At 40.5% G+C, this 17,050-nt stretch overlaps 1 protein-coding gene and 1 non-coding gene across 11 annotated transcripts in view; one reads left to right on the forward strand and one right to left on the reverse strand.

Annotated features, from left to right (window-relative positions):
* CSTPP1 (centriolar satellite-associated tubulin polyglutamylase complex regulator 1) overlaps positions 1–17,050 on the forward strand; it is a 224,398-nt gene that overhangs the window by 109,338 nt on the left and 98,010 nt on the right. For 6 of the 10 annotated variants that reach the window (XM_035262616.3, XM_035262613.3, XM_035262612.3 and 3 more), the window contains one exon: positions 6,998–7,128. In XM_035262616.3, the coding sequence (XP_035118507.1) occupies positions 6,998–7,128 (131 nt within the window). Of the gene's footprint in view, positions 1–3,841; positions 3,928–6,997; positions 7,129–17,050 lie in introns of all 10 variants that reach the window. The other 4 variants (XM_078340989.1, XM_078340991.1, XM_078340990.1 and 1 more) reach the window with 1 other exon arrangement.
* On the reverse strand, positions 6,332–6,472 carry LOC118145859 (U4 spliceosomal RNA). The gene has a single exon (XR_004731354.1). It is a non-coding gene; the product is annotated as a U4 spliceosomal RNA (small nuclear RNA).

Genomic DNA, 17,050 nt, shown 5'->3' on the forward strand with positions numbered 1-17,050 from the left:
AGACAGCCTTGCAGAATATTCTCCTGCCCCTTTGCTAGGTCTTAGTGGTCCAACCTCCCTAGGGGTACAGTGACAGTCTCTATGATATCCCTTTATCATATCAGGAACGAAGCCATAAGTCATCCAGTGTAAGACCTGGTTCTGAGCTAGGATCTATCCACAGGAAACAGTGAAAGCCTCCTACTTCAGATGAACTTGTATGCTGAAATTCCAGAATTCATGAGGAAAACTAATGTTCAGAAAGATAGTCAATAAACCCAGTACACGTAAATTTACTCCAGAGAAAATAAATAATTGAGCTATTTAAAACTAACTTTGAGGCCAGGTTGGGGTGGTTCACACCTGTAATCCTGGCACTTTCAGTGGCCACGGTGGGCAGATCACTTGAGCCCAGGAGTTCGAGACCAGCCTGGGCAACACAGCAAAACCCTGTCTCTACAACAAATATAAAAATTAGCCAGGCGTGGTGGCACACACCTGTAGACCCATCTACATGGGAGGCACTTACTATCTTTTAAATTCATTCTCTATTCTGTCTGGTCAGCCTGAGTAATGCAGGGTCTACAGTGTATCTACCCTGTAGGTTTATTTTTATTTAATTAAATAAATGAATGAGAGTAGCTGGGATTACAGGTGTGTGCCACCACACCTGGCTAATTTTTGTGTTTTTAGTAGAGATGGGGTTTTGCCATGTTGGCCAGGCTGGTTGATTTAACACAGTTTATTTATTTATTTATCTTTCTTTCTTTCCTTTCTTTTCTTTTCTTTTTTTGAGTTGGAGTCTCATTCCGTTGCCCAGGCTGGAATGCAGTGGCATGATCTCAGCTCACTACAACCTCTGCCTCCTGGGTTCAAGCATTTCTCCTGCCTCAGCCTCTCAAGTACCTGGGATTGCAAGTGCCCACCACCACCCCTGGCTAATTTTTTAATTTTTAGTAGAGACATGGTTTCACCTTGTTGGCCAGGCTGTTTTTGAACTCCTGACCTCACATGATCTGCCTGCGTCAGCCTCCCAAAGTGCTGGGATTACAGACATGAACCACTGTGCCTGGCAGTTCAACAGAATTTCTATCAAAATTCCAAATAATCTTTTTCACTGAAATAGAAAAGCTAATCCTCAAAATCATATGGAATAGCCAGGACAGTCTTGAAAAAAGAATATGAAATTGGAAGATTCAAACTTCCCAACTATAAAACTTGCTATGAAGCCATAGTAATTCAAGTATTATGGTACTGGTATAAGAACAAACATGTAGACCACTGGAGTAGATTAAGGAGCCCAGAAATAAACTTTTACATATATGGTCATTTGATTTCCTGCAGGTGCAATTCAGTAGGGAAAGGATAGTCTTTTCAACAAATGGTGCTGGGAAAACTGGATATCCACATGGGAAAGAATGAAATTGAACTATAAAACTCATAGAAGAAAACATAGGGGAAAGTTTTCATGACATTAAGTTTAGCAGCGATTTCACAGATATGACACAAAAAACACAAGGAACAAAATATATAAATAAATCGGAGTTCATCAAAATTAAGCACTTTTGTGCATCAGATGATATATCATGAAAGGGAAAGGACAACCCACACAATAGGAGAAAATATTTGCAAATCATATATCCAATAAGGAATGAATATCCAGAATATGGAAGGAACTCCTGCAACTCAACAACAACAAAACAACCCAATTTTAAGATGGACAAAGGACTTGAATAGATATTTCTCCAAAGAAGATATCCAAATGGCCAACATATGAAAAGATGCTCAATATCATTAGTCATTGGTGAAATGCAAATCAAAACCGTAAGATGCTACTTCACACCTTCTAGGTTGGCAATTTTTTAAAAAGGACAGTAGCATGTGTTGGTGAGGATGTGGAAAAATTGGAACCCTTGTGCATTGCTAGTGAGAATGTAAAATAGTACAGCTGCTCTGGAAAACAATTTGGTTGTTTCTCAAAAGGTTAAACCTATAATTACTGTCTGACCCAGGAATTGCACTTGTAGGGGTAGAGCTAAAAGAATTAAAGAAAGGACTGAAACAGATACTTGTATACAAATCATAGCAGCATTATTCACAATAGCCAAGAGGGAGAAGTAACCCAAGGGTCCATCAACTGATGAATGGATAAACAGTATATGATATATACAGACAATGGAATGTTATTCTGCTTTAAAAATAAAAGAAATTTATGGCCCTGCAGTGGCTCACACCTGTAATCCCAACACTTTGGGAAGCTGTGGAGGAAGGATCATTTGAGGCCAGGTGTTCAAGACTTGAGACCAGCCTGGGCAACACAGGGAGACCCTGTCTCTATTATTTAAAAAAATATGAAGGAAGGAAAGAAGAGGGAGGGAGGGAGGGAAAGAAAGAAAAGAAATTTTGATACATGCTGTGTGAACAGACCTTGAAAATGTTATTCTTAGTGAAATAGGCCAGAATGGCAGATATCACATGATTCCACTTATGTGAGGTACTTAGAATAGACAAGTATATAGAGACATAAAGTAGAATAGAGGTTGTCAGGGGCTGGGGGCTGGGCAGAATGGGGTGTTGGTGTTTAATTGATATCACATTTTTGTTGGGGATGATGAAAAAGTTTTGGGTATAGATAGTGTTCACAGTTGCACAGCATTGTGAATATATTTAATGACACTGCATTGTACACTTGCAAATGGTTAAATGATAAATATTATGTATATTTTACCACATTAAAAAAGTGTTCCAATTTGAAAAGAGATAGATCCTAGTCACCTTCTAAAAAATAGTATCAGACGAGAAGACTGTACATAAGTTATAGAAAGTGTGTTTTGGCCTTTGTCTTGTTTTTATTTTTATTTTATTTATTTTGAGACAGGGTCTTGCTCTGTCACCCAGGCTAGAGTGCAGTGGCACCATCACCTCACTGTAGCCTTGACTTCCTTGGCTCCAGGAGTCCTCCCACCTCAGCCTCCTGATTAGCTGGGACCACAGGCATGCGCCAGAATGCCCAGCTAATTTTTGTATTTTTTCATAGAGTCAGGGTTTCACTATGTTGCTTAAGCTGGTTTCAAACTGCTGAGCTCAAGCAATCCACCCACCTCAGCCTCCCAAATTGCTGGATTATAGGCATGAGCTACCATGCCTGGCTCCTTGTCTTGTACTGGAGAGTTATAAAGATAATGAGTATTTTCAGACATTTTCAAAAATGTATAGATAGGACACGCACGGTGGCTCATGCCTGTAATTCTAGCACGTTGCGGGGCTGAGACGGGTGGATCACTTGAACTCAGGAGTTTGAGACCAGTCAGGGCAACATGGTGAGACCCCCGTCTCTATTAAAAATCCAAAAAAATAGCTGAGTGTGATGATGCATACCTTTGGTCCCAGCTAATCAGTAGGCTGAGGTGGGAGGATTGATGCTTGAACCAGGAGGGCAGATGTTGCAGCGAGCTGAGATGGGGCCACTGCACTTCAGCCTGGGTGACAGAGCGAGACCCTGTCTGGGGAAAAACATGGAGAGAAATATTATGTTAATTTTTTAAGATGGGGTCTCACCATATTGCCCAGGCTGGACTCAAACTCCTGGGCTCAAGCGATCCTCCCTCCATCCTTAGCCTCTGAGTAGAACTACAGGCATGCACTACCATGCCTGACTGATTATGTTACATTTTATTTTATTTTTTTTTTTTTTGAGACGGAGTTTCGCTCTCATTACCCAGGCTGGAGTGCAATGGCGCAATCTCGGCTCACCGCTACCTCCACCTCCTGGGTTCAGGCAATTCTCCTGCCTCAGCCTCCCGAGTAGCTGGGATTACAGGCGCGTGCCACAACGCCCAGCTAATTTTTTTTGTATTTTTAGTAGAGTCGGGGTTTCACCATGTTGACCAGGATGGTCTCGATCTCTCGACCTCGTGATCCACCCGCCTCGGCCTCCCAAAGTGCTGGGTATGTTACATTTTAATACTAAAAGTTTATAGATTTTGTCTTTGGCTTCCAAACTAATAGGGAGGGTAGAAAAGGATTAAAAGAAAACTTTACCAACACAATAGAAGGTAGGAAAAGAAGATGGGGAAAGGCAAAGAAGAATGGGTAATGGGAAAGACAAAATAAGATATCAGGTCAGAAATTAATCTGATATACTAAAAAGACTCATGGGTAATGGGAAAGACAAAATAAGATATCAGGTCAGAAATTAATCTGATATACTAAAAAGACTCATTAACATATACTGACTGTAAGGTTAGGTAGAGACGCAAAATCTAGCATATACTATTTACAAGAGATATACCTAAACAAAATTACCTAGAAGGGTTATTAAAAAGATATACCAGGAAAATACCAATCAAAATAAAGCTGGTGAATTCCAGACCCAAAGTCTGGAGTTTAGAAAAATTAATAAGATACAGACTTTCAATATTTCCTGTGTGGCCAGCTTCAAAGATGCATTCTACCTGGCATCACTTACCTATTTATCTTGTCTTTCTAAATCAATTTCCACAAATATTTATGAGTAACTGTGAGGTAGGTAATAGAGTAGAGACAAAGATGAGTACAACCTAAGTGCTTACTTCATAGAACTGACAGTCTACAGGGGAGAGTCCAGTAACTTTAAAACAAAGTAGCAAATTGTGAGCACTGTTAGAGACTTACAGGTGAGACATGATGGAAATTGGGAATGGGAGATAAAATCAGGAAAAGACTTTACACAAAAGTGGGCATTTGAAATGGTCTTTAAAAGCTATCCCGAAGCTATAATTTCACTAGACCGTGACCGAGACATCAGCTTTTTTCCCCTTAGAGTATGAAGCACACTTTGGGACTACTTCTTTGCTGGATAGCTTCATAAATTTAGGATACAGTGTTACCATGTCAGACTTTATTTGCTGGAAATGCAGCCTACTGCATTTACCTCTAACACCTCATTTGCTGCATTTTTCTTTTCTTTTTGAGACGGAGTTTCACTCTTGTTACCCAGGCTGGAGTGCAATGGCGCAATCTCGGCTCATCGCAACCTTCACCTCCTGGGTTCAGGCAATTCTCCTGCCTCAGCCTCCCGAGTAGCTGGGATTACAGACACGCACCACTATGCCCAGCTAATCTTTTGTATTTTTAGTAGAGATGGGGTTTCACTGTGTTCACCAGGATAGTCTCGATCTCATGACCTCGTGATCCACCCGCCTTGGCCTCCCAAAGTGCTGGGATTACAGGCGCGAGCCACTGCGCCCGCTGCTGCATTTTTCATTTTCCTTTGCTTAAGACAACAGCACTGCATGGTTAGGTTAACACTTTCATTGCTTTTGAAAACCATTTACTAATCTTTTGTCAGATAATGTCCTCATACTTCCTCATCGTGTCTTAGAAGTAGATGTCTATGCTAGCTCTCCACGAAAGAAGGGTATATAATTTGCTGTTTCATACAGTGCTGTTAATATTAACAGGAAGGAACTGATTTTATCCTAAATGAAAACGTACTCTATATTAAAGACAAGTTAGACACTTTCCCATGAAGTTGGGCTGGGAGAAGGAAAACGGAATAGTTGGCTCCTGAAATGTTTTCCTGTATCATTCAGAGTCAGAATTTTCCCCTAGCCCCTTTAAATGGCCAACAAATGAAAACTGGCATTTGGAATTACCACCATTCCTCCATTGCTTGCCATCTTCAATTTAATATCTGCTTTTCCACAAAGATTAACATGTTTTCCACTCATGATTTACTTCTCAGGGAATTTAGGAGTTTTCTGGAACCTAAAGTTTACTCTGGTAGGGATGATTACTGGATAACTGCCTATTTTTTGGTGGAATTTCCATTTTTAGATTATACCAGGCTCTACAGCCTTTATTTCTTTGGCAGGAAAACCCAAAGGCAATGGAGTATATTTTTTCCCTTCCCTGGCCCAGCTTAAACAATGACTCACTTGGGCCCTGGGGCTTTGCTTCATACTCTCATCTAGGGGCCACTTTATACCCTTGTTTCTGTTTTCCTTTCTTGTTCTGTTTGGATACTTTATGTCCTTTGGCACATGGGATTTGTCTCTGGGATTATTGTCAGAGAGATACACAATACCACCCCAAACTGGAACAGACACTCCAGTTATATCCCCATAAGCCGTGTGATCCTGATGGCAGCTGGTATAGGCCAGGGAGAGTATAGACAGAATTTTTTTTTTTTTTCTTGAGACCGAGCCTCACTCTTGTTGCCCAGGCTAGAGTGCAGTGGCATGATCTCAGCTCACCACAACCTCCTCCTCCCAGATTCAAGCGATTCTCCTGCCTTGGCCTCCTGAGTAGCAGGGATTACCGGGGCCCGCCACCATGCCTGGCTAATTTTTGTATTTTTCTTTTTTTTCAGTCTCCGTAGAGATTGTCAAAAATTGCCAATGCCGTTTATATTTCAAGTTGTCATGGCAGGGTATTAGGAAAAGTTTTCAGTTAGCAATAATCATGCCTCGGATAAACCTCATTGGCTATGATACTGCCACTGTGCAAAGCCAATTTTTGTATTTTTAGTAGAGATGGGGTTTCACCATGTTGGCTAGGCTGGTCCCGAACTCCTGACCTCAAGTGATCCACCCTCCTTGGTCTCCCAAAGTGCTGGGATTATAGGCGTGAGCTACTATGCCCATTCCAGAAAGAATAGTTTTAAGGAAACATAATTCCAGATGGAGTAGAGGGAAAAGTATTCTCCAAAAAGATATGAGTGCCATTGTCATCCTGTTAGAGGCTGAAAGACTTTCCTCCTCATGAGATGCTCTAATGACTGATTCAGATGTCCTCTATGTACCTATGGAAGGTGGGAAGCACTCAGAGGAATTGGCCTCCAAGAGTTTTCAGAGACATAGGTTTATATCAAGAGACTTCCCCATAGACAGGCTAGGTCTAATCTAGAGTTCAGAGTTTTGTTGGGGAAAAAAATTCCCCCTTTTTGGCAGTGGTTCTCTCTGGTCTCAATTTTTCATTCTGATTCCATCCTGCTGGATTCCATCTAATGATGATTTCTTGATTTTTCTCTTTGCAGTTTTAATAGTGTATGCCAGGGAACTCACATTCTCTTTCGGGAATTCAGCTTCATCCAAGCCACCCCCCACAATAGAGTATCGTTTTTACGGGCCTTCTGGAGATGCTTCCGAACTGTGGGCAAAAATGGCGGTAAGTCTTCCCAAATTCTTTATTCCTTTCTTTAAAATTTTTCTTTTGTTCCTATAAATATTGTTTGAATGCATGCTATTCAAGATGTTTAGAATACCGCACTTTCGAGGAATTGTCTGGTTTATGTCAGAAATATTACTATTACCACTACCGTGGCTAATGATAACCCATCAAGAGCCAAGTGTAGCTCTGAGCACTTTACATGTAGTCACTCCTCTATCTTTACAAGGGCTCTCTGTGCTAGACACTATAATCCCCATTTTGTAACTAATGAAAATTAGAACCAGAGAGGTTAAGCGACCTGGCAAGATTATATAGTAAATGTGGGGCCCAGATTTACACCCAGGCAGTCTGACTCCACAGCCCTTGCTCTTGGCAGATGTTAAAATGCCATGCGGTAAATACAAGGAAAAATGTGAATACAAAGAAAGAAACTCCTGAATGGCGGTGGGATGGGGATACTGTTGTTAGAGAAGGGGGAGAAAAGTGGAGTGGAGAAGGTCCTCTTAGATCAACTGGCTGCTTTATCTAAGGTGGGAAGTAAATAGGAATCATTCACATGGATACAGGAGAGAAGGGCATCCTAGGTAGATCACATGCTAAAGCACAGAAGAACCTAGAATATTTCAGAAACAGACCAGAATGTCTAGAGTTTGTGAAGGAGGTTAGGGGAGATGAGCCTGGAGATGAATAACAGACCTGCTGACAGATCATTTTTTAGCCATAAAAAAGAAATTGGACCGGGCACAGTGGCTCAGCCTGTAATCCCAGCACCTTGGGAGGCCAAGGTGGGTGGATCACTTGAGATCAGGAGTTCGAAGCCAGCCTGGCCAACATGGTGAAACCCCGTCTCTACTAAAAATACAAAAATTAGTGGTGGTGCGTGCCTATAATCCCAGCTACTCAGAAGGCTGAGGAACGAAAATCATTTGAACCCCGGGATCAGAGGTTGATAGGAGCCGAGATTGTGCCACTGCACTCCCGCCTGAGTGACAGAGCGAGACTCTGCTTCAAAAAGAAAAGAAAAGAAACTGGAGCTGGATATGGTGGCTCACACCTGTAATTCCAGCACTTTGGGAGACCAAGGTGGGAGGAACATTTGAGCCCAGGAGTTTGAGACCAACCTGGGCAACATACTGAGAATTCATCTCTACAAAAAATCAACAGAATTAGCCAGGTGTGATGGCACATACCTGTAGTCACAGCTACTTGGGAGGCTGAGGTGGGAGAATCACTTGAGAGCGGGGATGTTGAGGCTACAGTGAGCCATGATTATGCCACTGACTCCAGCCTAGGTGACAGAGCGAGATCCTGAAAAAAAAAAAAAAAAAAAAAAAAAAGGTTAATTTTATTTTCTGTGTATTATTTGAAGGCTTTTTTTTTTTTTTTTTTTAAATATAAAGATGGGGTTTTACCATGTTGGTCAGGCTGGTCTTGAACTCCCAACCTCAGGTAATCCACCCACCTTGGCCTCCAAAGCGTTCTTGGATTACAGGCGTGAGCCACCACGCCTGGCCTTTTTTTTTTTTTTAAAGACCCTGTTGCCCAGGCTGAAGTGCAGTGGCATGATCATAGCTCACTATCACCTTGAACTTACGGGCTCAAGTGATCTTCCTAACTCAGATCACTTGAGGTCAGGAGTTCAAGACCAGCCTGGCCAACATGGTAAAACCCCGTCTCTACTAAAAATACAAAAATTAGCCTGATGTGATGGCGCGCTTCTGTAGTCCTTGCTCTTCAGGAGGCTGAGGCAGGAGAATTGCTTGAACCTGGGAGGTGGAGGTTGCAGTGAGCCAGAGGTTGCAGTGAGCCAAGATTGCACCACTGAACTCCAGCCTGGGTGACTGAGTGAGACTCCGTCTGAAAAAAAAGACAGTTTTTGTATTGATTCTAACTGAAAAAAGAGGAAGGCCTAAACTACTTCCTTATTCATTTAACAAATATTGCTGGCAGACTTACTATGTGCCTAGTGCTGAGGCTACAGTAAGTGAATAGGTAGATACCCTGCTTTTGAATTTATGGATTCCCCACCATGCTCTAATCAATGCTACTGCTACTGAAACTGTAACTTTTCTAAATAGCTACTAAATATATAGCTATTCAACTTTTATATATCATTGCTTTCTGAGGAGAAATTCATGGGAAAAGAAAAAATATATATATAGTTGCTAAATCTTTTCTAAAACTTTTCCACCCAATATATTATCAGTTCCACTATCCTAAGAAGTAGGTAAAGTGGGCATTATTGGGCCTATTTTTTAAATATTAAAATTGTATAACTTGCAGAAAGATTTCACAGTGGGTTAGTAGAAAGCTAGAAATAGAACCTAAATTTACTAATATGCTGATGTGTTATTTCTACTATTTTTACTTCAATCATTGCCTCTTTGACGTGTAACTCTGGAGATCATGCATCTCCATTACAGTATTGTGCAAGAAGTACTGAGTGTACTGAGGATCATATCATTTCCTTTACACAATAAATGCGCTAACCGGCAAAAACCCATGTAATGGGGACTCAATTTTAAGTGAAGTAACTCAGAAAAACTAGTCCATTGGTTTCTATGTAAACAAACTGGGAACTGTGAGTGTATAGGGAAAGTTTGTACTATATGATCAGAGCTTGTCTTTCCCAGTCCCTTATTCAGTCAGCAAATATTTGTTGTACACCACCTAGTACAGCCGTCTCTCAGTATATCCAGGGATTGGTTCCAGGACCCCTGCTTATACCAAAATCCATGCATAATCAAGGCCCACATTAGTCCTGAGGAACCCTCGTATATGGAAAGTCAGCCTTCTGTACACAGGGCTTCATACCCCTAGAATAGAGTATTCTTGATCCATATTTGGTTGAAGAAAATCCGCCTGTAAGTGTGGACCTGCACAGCTGAAACCTGTGTTGTTCAAGGATTGGCTGTATTGAAGAATACAACTAAAGCTAGTTTCAGTGATATACATATGGAGATAACAATGGAAAAAGGTCTTCAGATGGCCTTCACTGTTTTCCTGATGCACGAGTGGGGCCTCTTCAAGAATGTATTTACTATCCCAAGGGATTCATATAGCATTTGGACTCTTAGCAGATGTGGGTTTCTTTATCTTTCTAATAGCAGCTGCCAGTGACTCATCCAGCTGCTAAGAATAAGCAGCTCCAAATCCTCCCTGTTTCTCCTTGTGCCATAAACAAGACCTAGATTTTATGCTGGCTGTTTACTGTTATGCTTCTTAATCAGACAGCCTCAGATTTCTTAGATTAAATGCAACATCTGTGTTTAGGTGATTGTAAAATCATTAAGTAGTTTTAATAAATTTTCAGCTTTTTCTAGGAAACTTTTGAACATCTTTCTAAACCAGAATGTGTCAATCCTCAATTTTAATCCAGAATGAGTGAAAACTCTTGGAGGCAAGTTTCTAAAGTAAAGGATTTATTAAGCCCCGTTTTATCAATTACAATGCCAGGTACCTATCCACTCAGTGGAGCTCCTACTGCATTGTTCTTCTACAGATAACTTCCTTAGAACGTCATGTGCATATTTTAACATTATCAAGTGGAAACTAAGTCTTCTGGGAGGCAGCAAAAGAAGAGCATAACATATCTAAAAATCAAGCCACATGTAGAAATTCCAGGACCTGGTCCCTTTTGATAAGAAATATATTATTCCAGTTTTTAGCAAGTACAGGGGTATAATATCATTTCTGCTTGACTGAGTACTAATTATCCTGTCCAGATTTAGATAATCTTATGAAGACTGGAGTGAACCTCTTGCTATCTAAGAAACCTTAGACTCTTGGAGGCCAAATGTTATATTAGAATTTTAAAAGCCTTTAAAATTATACATCTCACTTTGCTAATTTTTTGGTATAGAAATATTAATCTGAATTTTCTAAGTCTGGCAAAGATTGATATTCTCTTGATGTAAATCTTTACTTCTCTTTAGGGATATGAGCTCAAAAGAGCCTTCTCCAATCTTATTTTCAGTAAAAATTTAATTTTGAATATATATATATATATATATATATATATATATAATTTAATTTAATAAAATAATGATAGATACTTCCTCTTCTACCCAGGAAGAACTACCTAGTAAGGGAATTGCCCTCTTGCCACTAACGATGAGAAAATCAGAATATCTGCAACAACGGTTTTCAGACATTAGATGATAGTGGGGACTGTGGATTCTGAGAAGCAGTTTCCAAGCAATGGTATAGGGAGGGAGATTGTCAACAAGCTTAGCAGTGTTACTGACTTGAGGAGGCAGAGACTGGGGTGTAGGGAGGCTGGAGCAGCCAGAATTTGCAGGTCAGAATTCAAGAGAGGAAGGAGTTGTTCAGTGAGCTCCAGAATCTTTGGCTACAAACTCTGCGTATGTGTGGGTTGGAAAAAGAACCACCAGAAAACAGTGGGCCAAACAATTTCTGGTGTATACAAGGGGCTGAGGATAATTCACACTCCTATCAGCCATAGTGGAGAGGCCTCAAAACTAACAGGGCGTTGGGTAGAGTTCTCAACAGTTTAAAAGCAAAAAGGATTAACTTGTTCTGCAAGTAATTTAACGCCATACAAGAACAAAGTTCAATAATCTTTAAAGGAATTCAGCAAAATCCAGCATTCAGCACTGCAAAATTCAGAAAGTCTGACATCCGCTTCAATATTACCAGACAGGCCAAGCATGATGGCTCATGCCTACAATTCCAGCACTTTGGGAGGCCAAGGCAAGTGGATTGTTTGAGCCCAGGAGTTCATGAAAAGCCTGGGCAACATGGCAAAACAAAAAATTTTGAAAAATTAGTTGGGTGTGGTGGTGCACACCTGTAGTCTCAGCTACTCAGAAGGCTGAGGTGGGAGGAGTGCTTGAGCCTAGAAGGTCGAGGCTGCAGTGAGCTGTGATCCCACCAGTGCACTCCAGCCTGGGCGATAGATTGAGACCCTGTCTCAAAAAAAAACAAAACAAAATTATCAGACATTAAATGGAGCAGGAAAATACAGCCCATAATCAGGAGAAAAATTAATCAATCAAGAAACACAGACCCAGAAATAACAGATGGTGGAATTAACTAACAGGAACCTTAAAATAGTTATTTTAAATCATATAAATATGCTTAAGTACGTAAAGAAAGCATGAATATGATTAGATTAGTGGAAGATATTGAAAAGATTCAAATGGAATTTCTAGATATGAAAAATGCAGTATATCGAAAATGATAATAATAGCAATGACCATTTATTAAGTGCTTCTATGTAGATTATCTTTTTTTTTCTTCGCAACAACCCTATGTGTTAGGTAGATGCCATCATCTCCTTTGCACAGAAAATGAAACAGATTTAGATGTTAAATAACTTGGTAGGTCACACACCTGGTTAATGAAAAAGCCAATTGCAGAAGAAGCCATGAAGCCTGACTCCAGGCTGTATTATTGCTTCAGTGTGTTTCATATCAACACTGCATGAGAGGCTAGAAGTACAAATGAGCAAGTGACAATACTTGCCCTCAAGGTGCTCTTATTCTAGGAGAAGAAACAGAGTAGCAAAGGAACCAACCTGAAATGCCTATCAATGGTAGACTGGATAAAGAAAATGTAGAACATATATACCATGGAATACTATGCAGCCCGTAAAAAGTAATAAGGTCATGTGCTTTGCAGGGACATGGATGAAGCTGTAAGCCATCATCCTCAGCAAACTAACACAGGAGAAGAAAATCAAATACAGCATGTTCTCACTCATAAGTGGGTGCTGAACAATGAGAACACACACCAGAGCCTGTTGGGGGTAGGGGTGAGGAAACGGAACTTAGAGGACAGGTCAGTAGGTCCAGCAAACCACCATGGCACACGTATACCTATGTAACAAGGCTGCACGTTCTGTACCTGTATCACATTTTCAATTCTTAATTCAACACCCCCCCCCCAAAAAAAGAGAAAAACCCAGAGTACTATAGAAATAGTCCCCATATAGTACAGGTGATTTTTTTGAGCCACACATAAGATTCTGTAATGGCACAAGGGAGAAAACAGTCAGCTCTACAGAAGTAGGTGAAGACTATAAAGGAGCAAAGACAGTTGAGATGGATCTTGGAGTAGCAGAAAGCTATTAAGCAGATAAGGAATACATTCTAAAATGAGGAACATGATTTCTGAACGTATGATAACAATGAAACAGCATGGTTTCTTTGGACAGTGGTAAGAAGTCACTGTAGCCATTGTAACACAAAATAAGGAAACCCTATCACAGCCAATAGGAGATAATGTAGAATGCTTTCATGTGTCAAACACTGAGCAAAATGTTCAGATGTATTCATTCAATTTAATCCACACAACAACTATATGAGTCGATGTGATTATCATCCTGTTTTTTATGTTAAGAAACTGAGAATTCGCAGGGCATGGTGACTCATACCTGTAACCCCAGCACTTTGAGAGGCCAATGCAGGCGGATCCTTAAGGTCAGGAGTTTGAGATCAGCCTGGCCAACATGATGAAACCCCATCTCTACTAAAAATACAAAAATTACCTGGGTATGGTGGTGCATGCCTGTAGTCCCAACTACTTAGGAGGCTAAGGCAGGAGAATCGCTTGAGCCAAGATTGTGCCACTGTACTCCAGCGTAGGCAACAGAGCGAGACTCTGTCTCAAAAATAAAAAAAGAAAGAAAGAGAAACAGAGTCAGAGAATTAAGTAACTCGCACAAAGCCACAGCATTTATAAGCAGCACACCTCATATTGCAACCTACATGTTTACAAAGTTTACATTCTCACATTCTTTTTTTTTTTTTTTTTGAGATGGGGTCTTACTCTGTTGCCCACTCACTGCAGCCTCCACCTCCTGGGCCCAAGCAATCCTCCCACCTCAGCCTCCCTAGTAGCTGGGAATACAGGCAGATACCGCCACACCCAGCTAATTTTTGTATTTTTTGTAGAGATAGGGTTTCATCATGTTGCCTAGGCTGATCTCAAACTCCTGGGCTTAAGCAGCCCACCTGCCTCAGCCTCCCAAAGTGCTGATTACAGGTGTGAGCTAGCACTCTCAAGCCCAAACATTCTTAACAGCTCTGCTGTGCATGCTACCCCAGCTTATGAAGGGCTTTATGTGCACTAATAAACGTAAGAATGTTACTGTGGATTTTGGAGACCCAGGAGAAAGGGTAGGTTGGGGTGAGGGATAAAGGACTACAAATTGGGTTCATTGTATACTGCTTGGGTGATGGGTGCAACACAGTCTCACCACACATCACCACTAAAGGACCTACTCATGTAACCAGATACCACTGGTTCCCCAAAACCTTGTGGGAGGTTTCCCCTGAAGTTAGTAGAATCTTCTCCATTTGTATGGTATTTTCACATGTAACGCAGACAAAAGCATGGAAGATAGAATGCAAGACAGGTAAAAGTGAAAGCAAAGACCCATTAGGTGACTATTAAAATATAATGAGTGACCATGAAAATGAAGAGCTATTTAAGGAGTTGGTTTGACAGTATTTGCTGATTGATTGGGTGAGGGATGTGGCAGAGAAAGAGTCAAGAATGAATTCCAGAATCTGAAGTATGGCCTCCCTTGCTTTTTCATCTCTCCCTTGCTTTTTTCCTTTCCTTTCCCTTTTTTTTTTTTTTTTTTGAGACGGAGTCTCTCTCTGTCGCCAGGCTGAAGTGCAGTGGCATCATCTCGGCTCACCGCATCCTCCGCATCCTGGGTTCAAGTGATTCTCCTGCCTCAGCCTCCTGAGTAGCTGGGACTACAGGCACACACCACCATGCTCAGCTAATTTTTGTATTTTTAGTAGAGACAGGGTTTCACCATGTGGGTCAGGATGGTCTCAATCTCTTGACCTCGTGATTCACCCACCTCGGCCTCCCAAAGTGCTGGAATTACAGGTGTGAGCCACTGCACCCGGCCCCTTTCCTGTTTTTAAATTTCATCTTTTATGTTTCACTCTGAATTCACAGTGGTTTTGTGTACATAGTCTAGATATATTTATTCATTCAACCAACGTTTATCAGTTGCTGGTGATAAAGCAGTGACTGGGACAGATAAAAATTCTTAGTCTTGTCAACTTCGCTGTCTGATAATCAGAAAATTGACAAAAATCCCTGCTTTTATAGTCTTACATGCTAGGAATCAGGGAATTTGCAGTGGGTCTATCTGATTATGTGATAAAAATCTGTTACTTTTTCTAAAATATCTAATGTTATGGTGGATGAAGTGATGTCAAGGGAAAATGCAGACATTTTAGGCTGAAATGAAGCTGTTGGTCTGACTTCTTTGTGTGATTTCCTTGAACTTCCACTTGATTTTGCTTGTTGCTAATCCTCATCTTCACCAATAAAAGTCATTCAGTGAGGATTAATAGTGCTTTACTATAGGAGTGGGGTGGGTGTCTTTGAATTAGTAAAGAGCAATTGTTACTTCTGTAATGTGTTAAACAAACAAGAATCCTTCTGTGTGGTCTTTTCACTACTGTGGGCCCCACCAGCCAGTTATCTTCACCTGCTCCAACCAGTGCATTACCTCTTCTCATATTCTCCCGGAAACCTGATACAATCAACAAGAATTTCAGTGCCTGTTTCCTAGCTTCATTTTGTTTATTTCTCCTCATTTCCTAATTTTCCCTTCATTTTTCATATTTATTTCCTTCTTCGAAATCTTTTCTCCAGGAAGAAAGTTGACAATTGATGGCTCCTCAAATATTCATCTCTCTATCTCCAGTAACTTTAATCTTTCCCCCTATTTAATGTTCTTTGTTTCAATGTTGGTTATTTGGGGCTGTCACACATGCCACACAAGCATTCCTGGAATGCTTTTGTCACTGTCCTCGCTCCCACCTGAAGCTCTTCAACCTTTCATACAAATACCTGTAGGTCTTAGTTTAAAGGTCTTTAAAGAAGCCTTCTCTGTGCCTCTTCCTTGTCTGAATTGGGTCTTTCCATTATTCTTTTGTAGATTATCCTCTAATTTTTAATCATATCATTTATTACAGTTTCTGACTCAGTATTTATTTGAATCACTCTTAATGTCCATTTCCCTTATTAAATTATAAACTTTATGAGGACAGGAACCTTGTTTTGCCAATAATTATATACCTAGCACCTAATATAGGTGAATGATTTCTTTTTTTGTTATATAATATAAAGGCTTACCATTTCCCAGTAATGATACAAAGGATAGATTATTGGATGGATTATATTATCATTCATTTTACTGGAGGATAGATTAGTTTTTAAAATCTGCTTTACACTAACTTTTTTATATTGTATAGGAAATCCTGGTTTAAATTAATAATAGCTACCACTTACTGACCAAATGCTATATTCCAGGCACTAAACTTCATGTTCCAAGTGGCCCACTAAAAACCAGCCCAATCAAAGCTATACTTTAGGAAATAACACCTAATTAAAATAATATTCACAACCCTAGTTACTTCTGAAATAAGGATTCGAACGATTTAGATCATGATCTGTAATCAAACATTAAACATTGGTGAGTAGTACCTCCACTTCTTTTATATTCTGGGGTTAGCCTTTACTCCGTGAAAGGTATCACAAACTAGTAGTTGGCGAACTACGCGTGCCTTGGCCTACAGATGTGTCTTCTTTGGCTTGCAGTGTTAAAAATACTTGGATTCAATTAGATGCCAGTGTTTCACATAAAAATCTCAATTTCAATTTCACTTGAATGGAAAATCCTCCCAGCGCCATGCCCACATTCCTGCAGTGAGAGTTCACCAGGGCAGAGATACAGCTGCTCCCTTTAAACAGGTCGTGTGGTCTCAGATTTACCACCATCCCAGGCTGCCCTGCCTCACCTGCTGACGTTTCCTTCATGTCCTCTGTGGGCATTTGAGTTTGCTACCATTGCTAGAGCTTCTTGGTCCATTTATAATCACTGAAAGGTAAAGTCACACTCTGAATTCAGTCAGGAGCTTTT

Source organism: Callithrix jacchus, chromosome 10 (assembly GCF_049354715.1).
Source record: "Callithrix jacchus isolate 240 chromosome 10, calJac240_pri, whole genome shotgun sequence".
Lineage (NCBI taxonomy): Eukaryota > Metazoa > Chordata > Mammalia > Primates > Cebidae > Callithrix > Callithrix jacchus.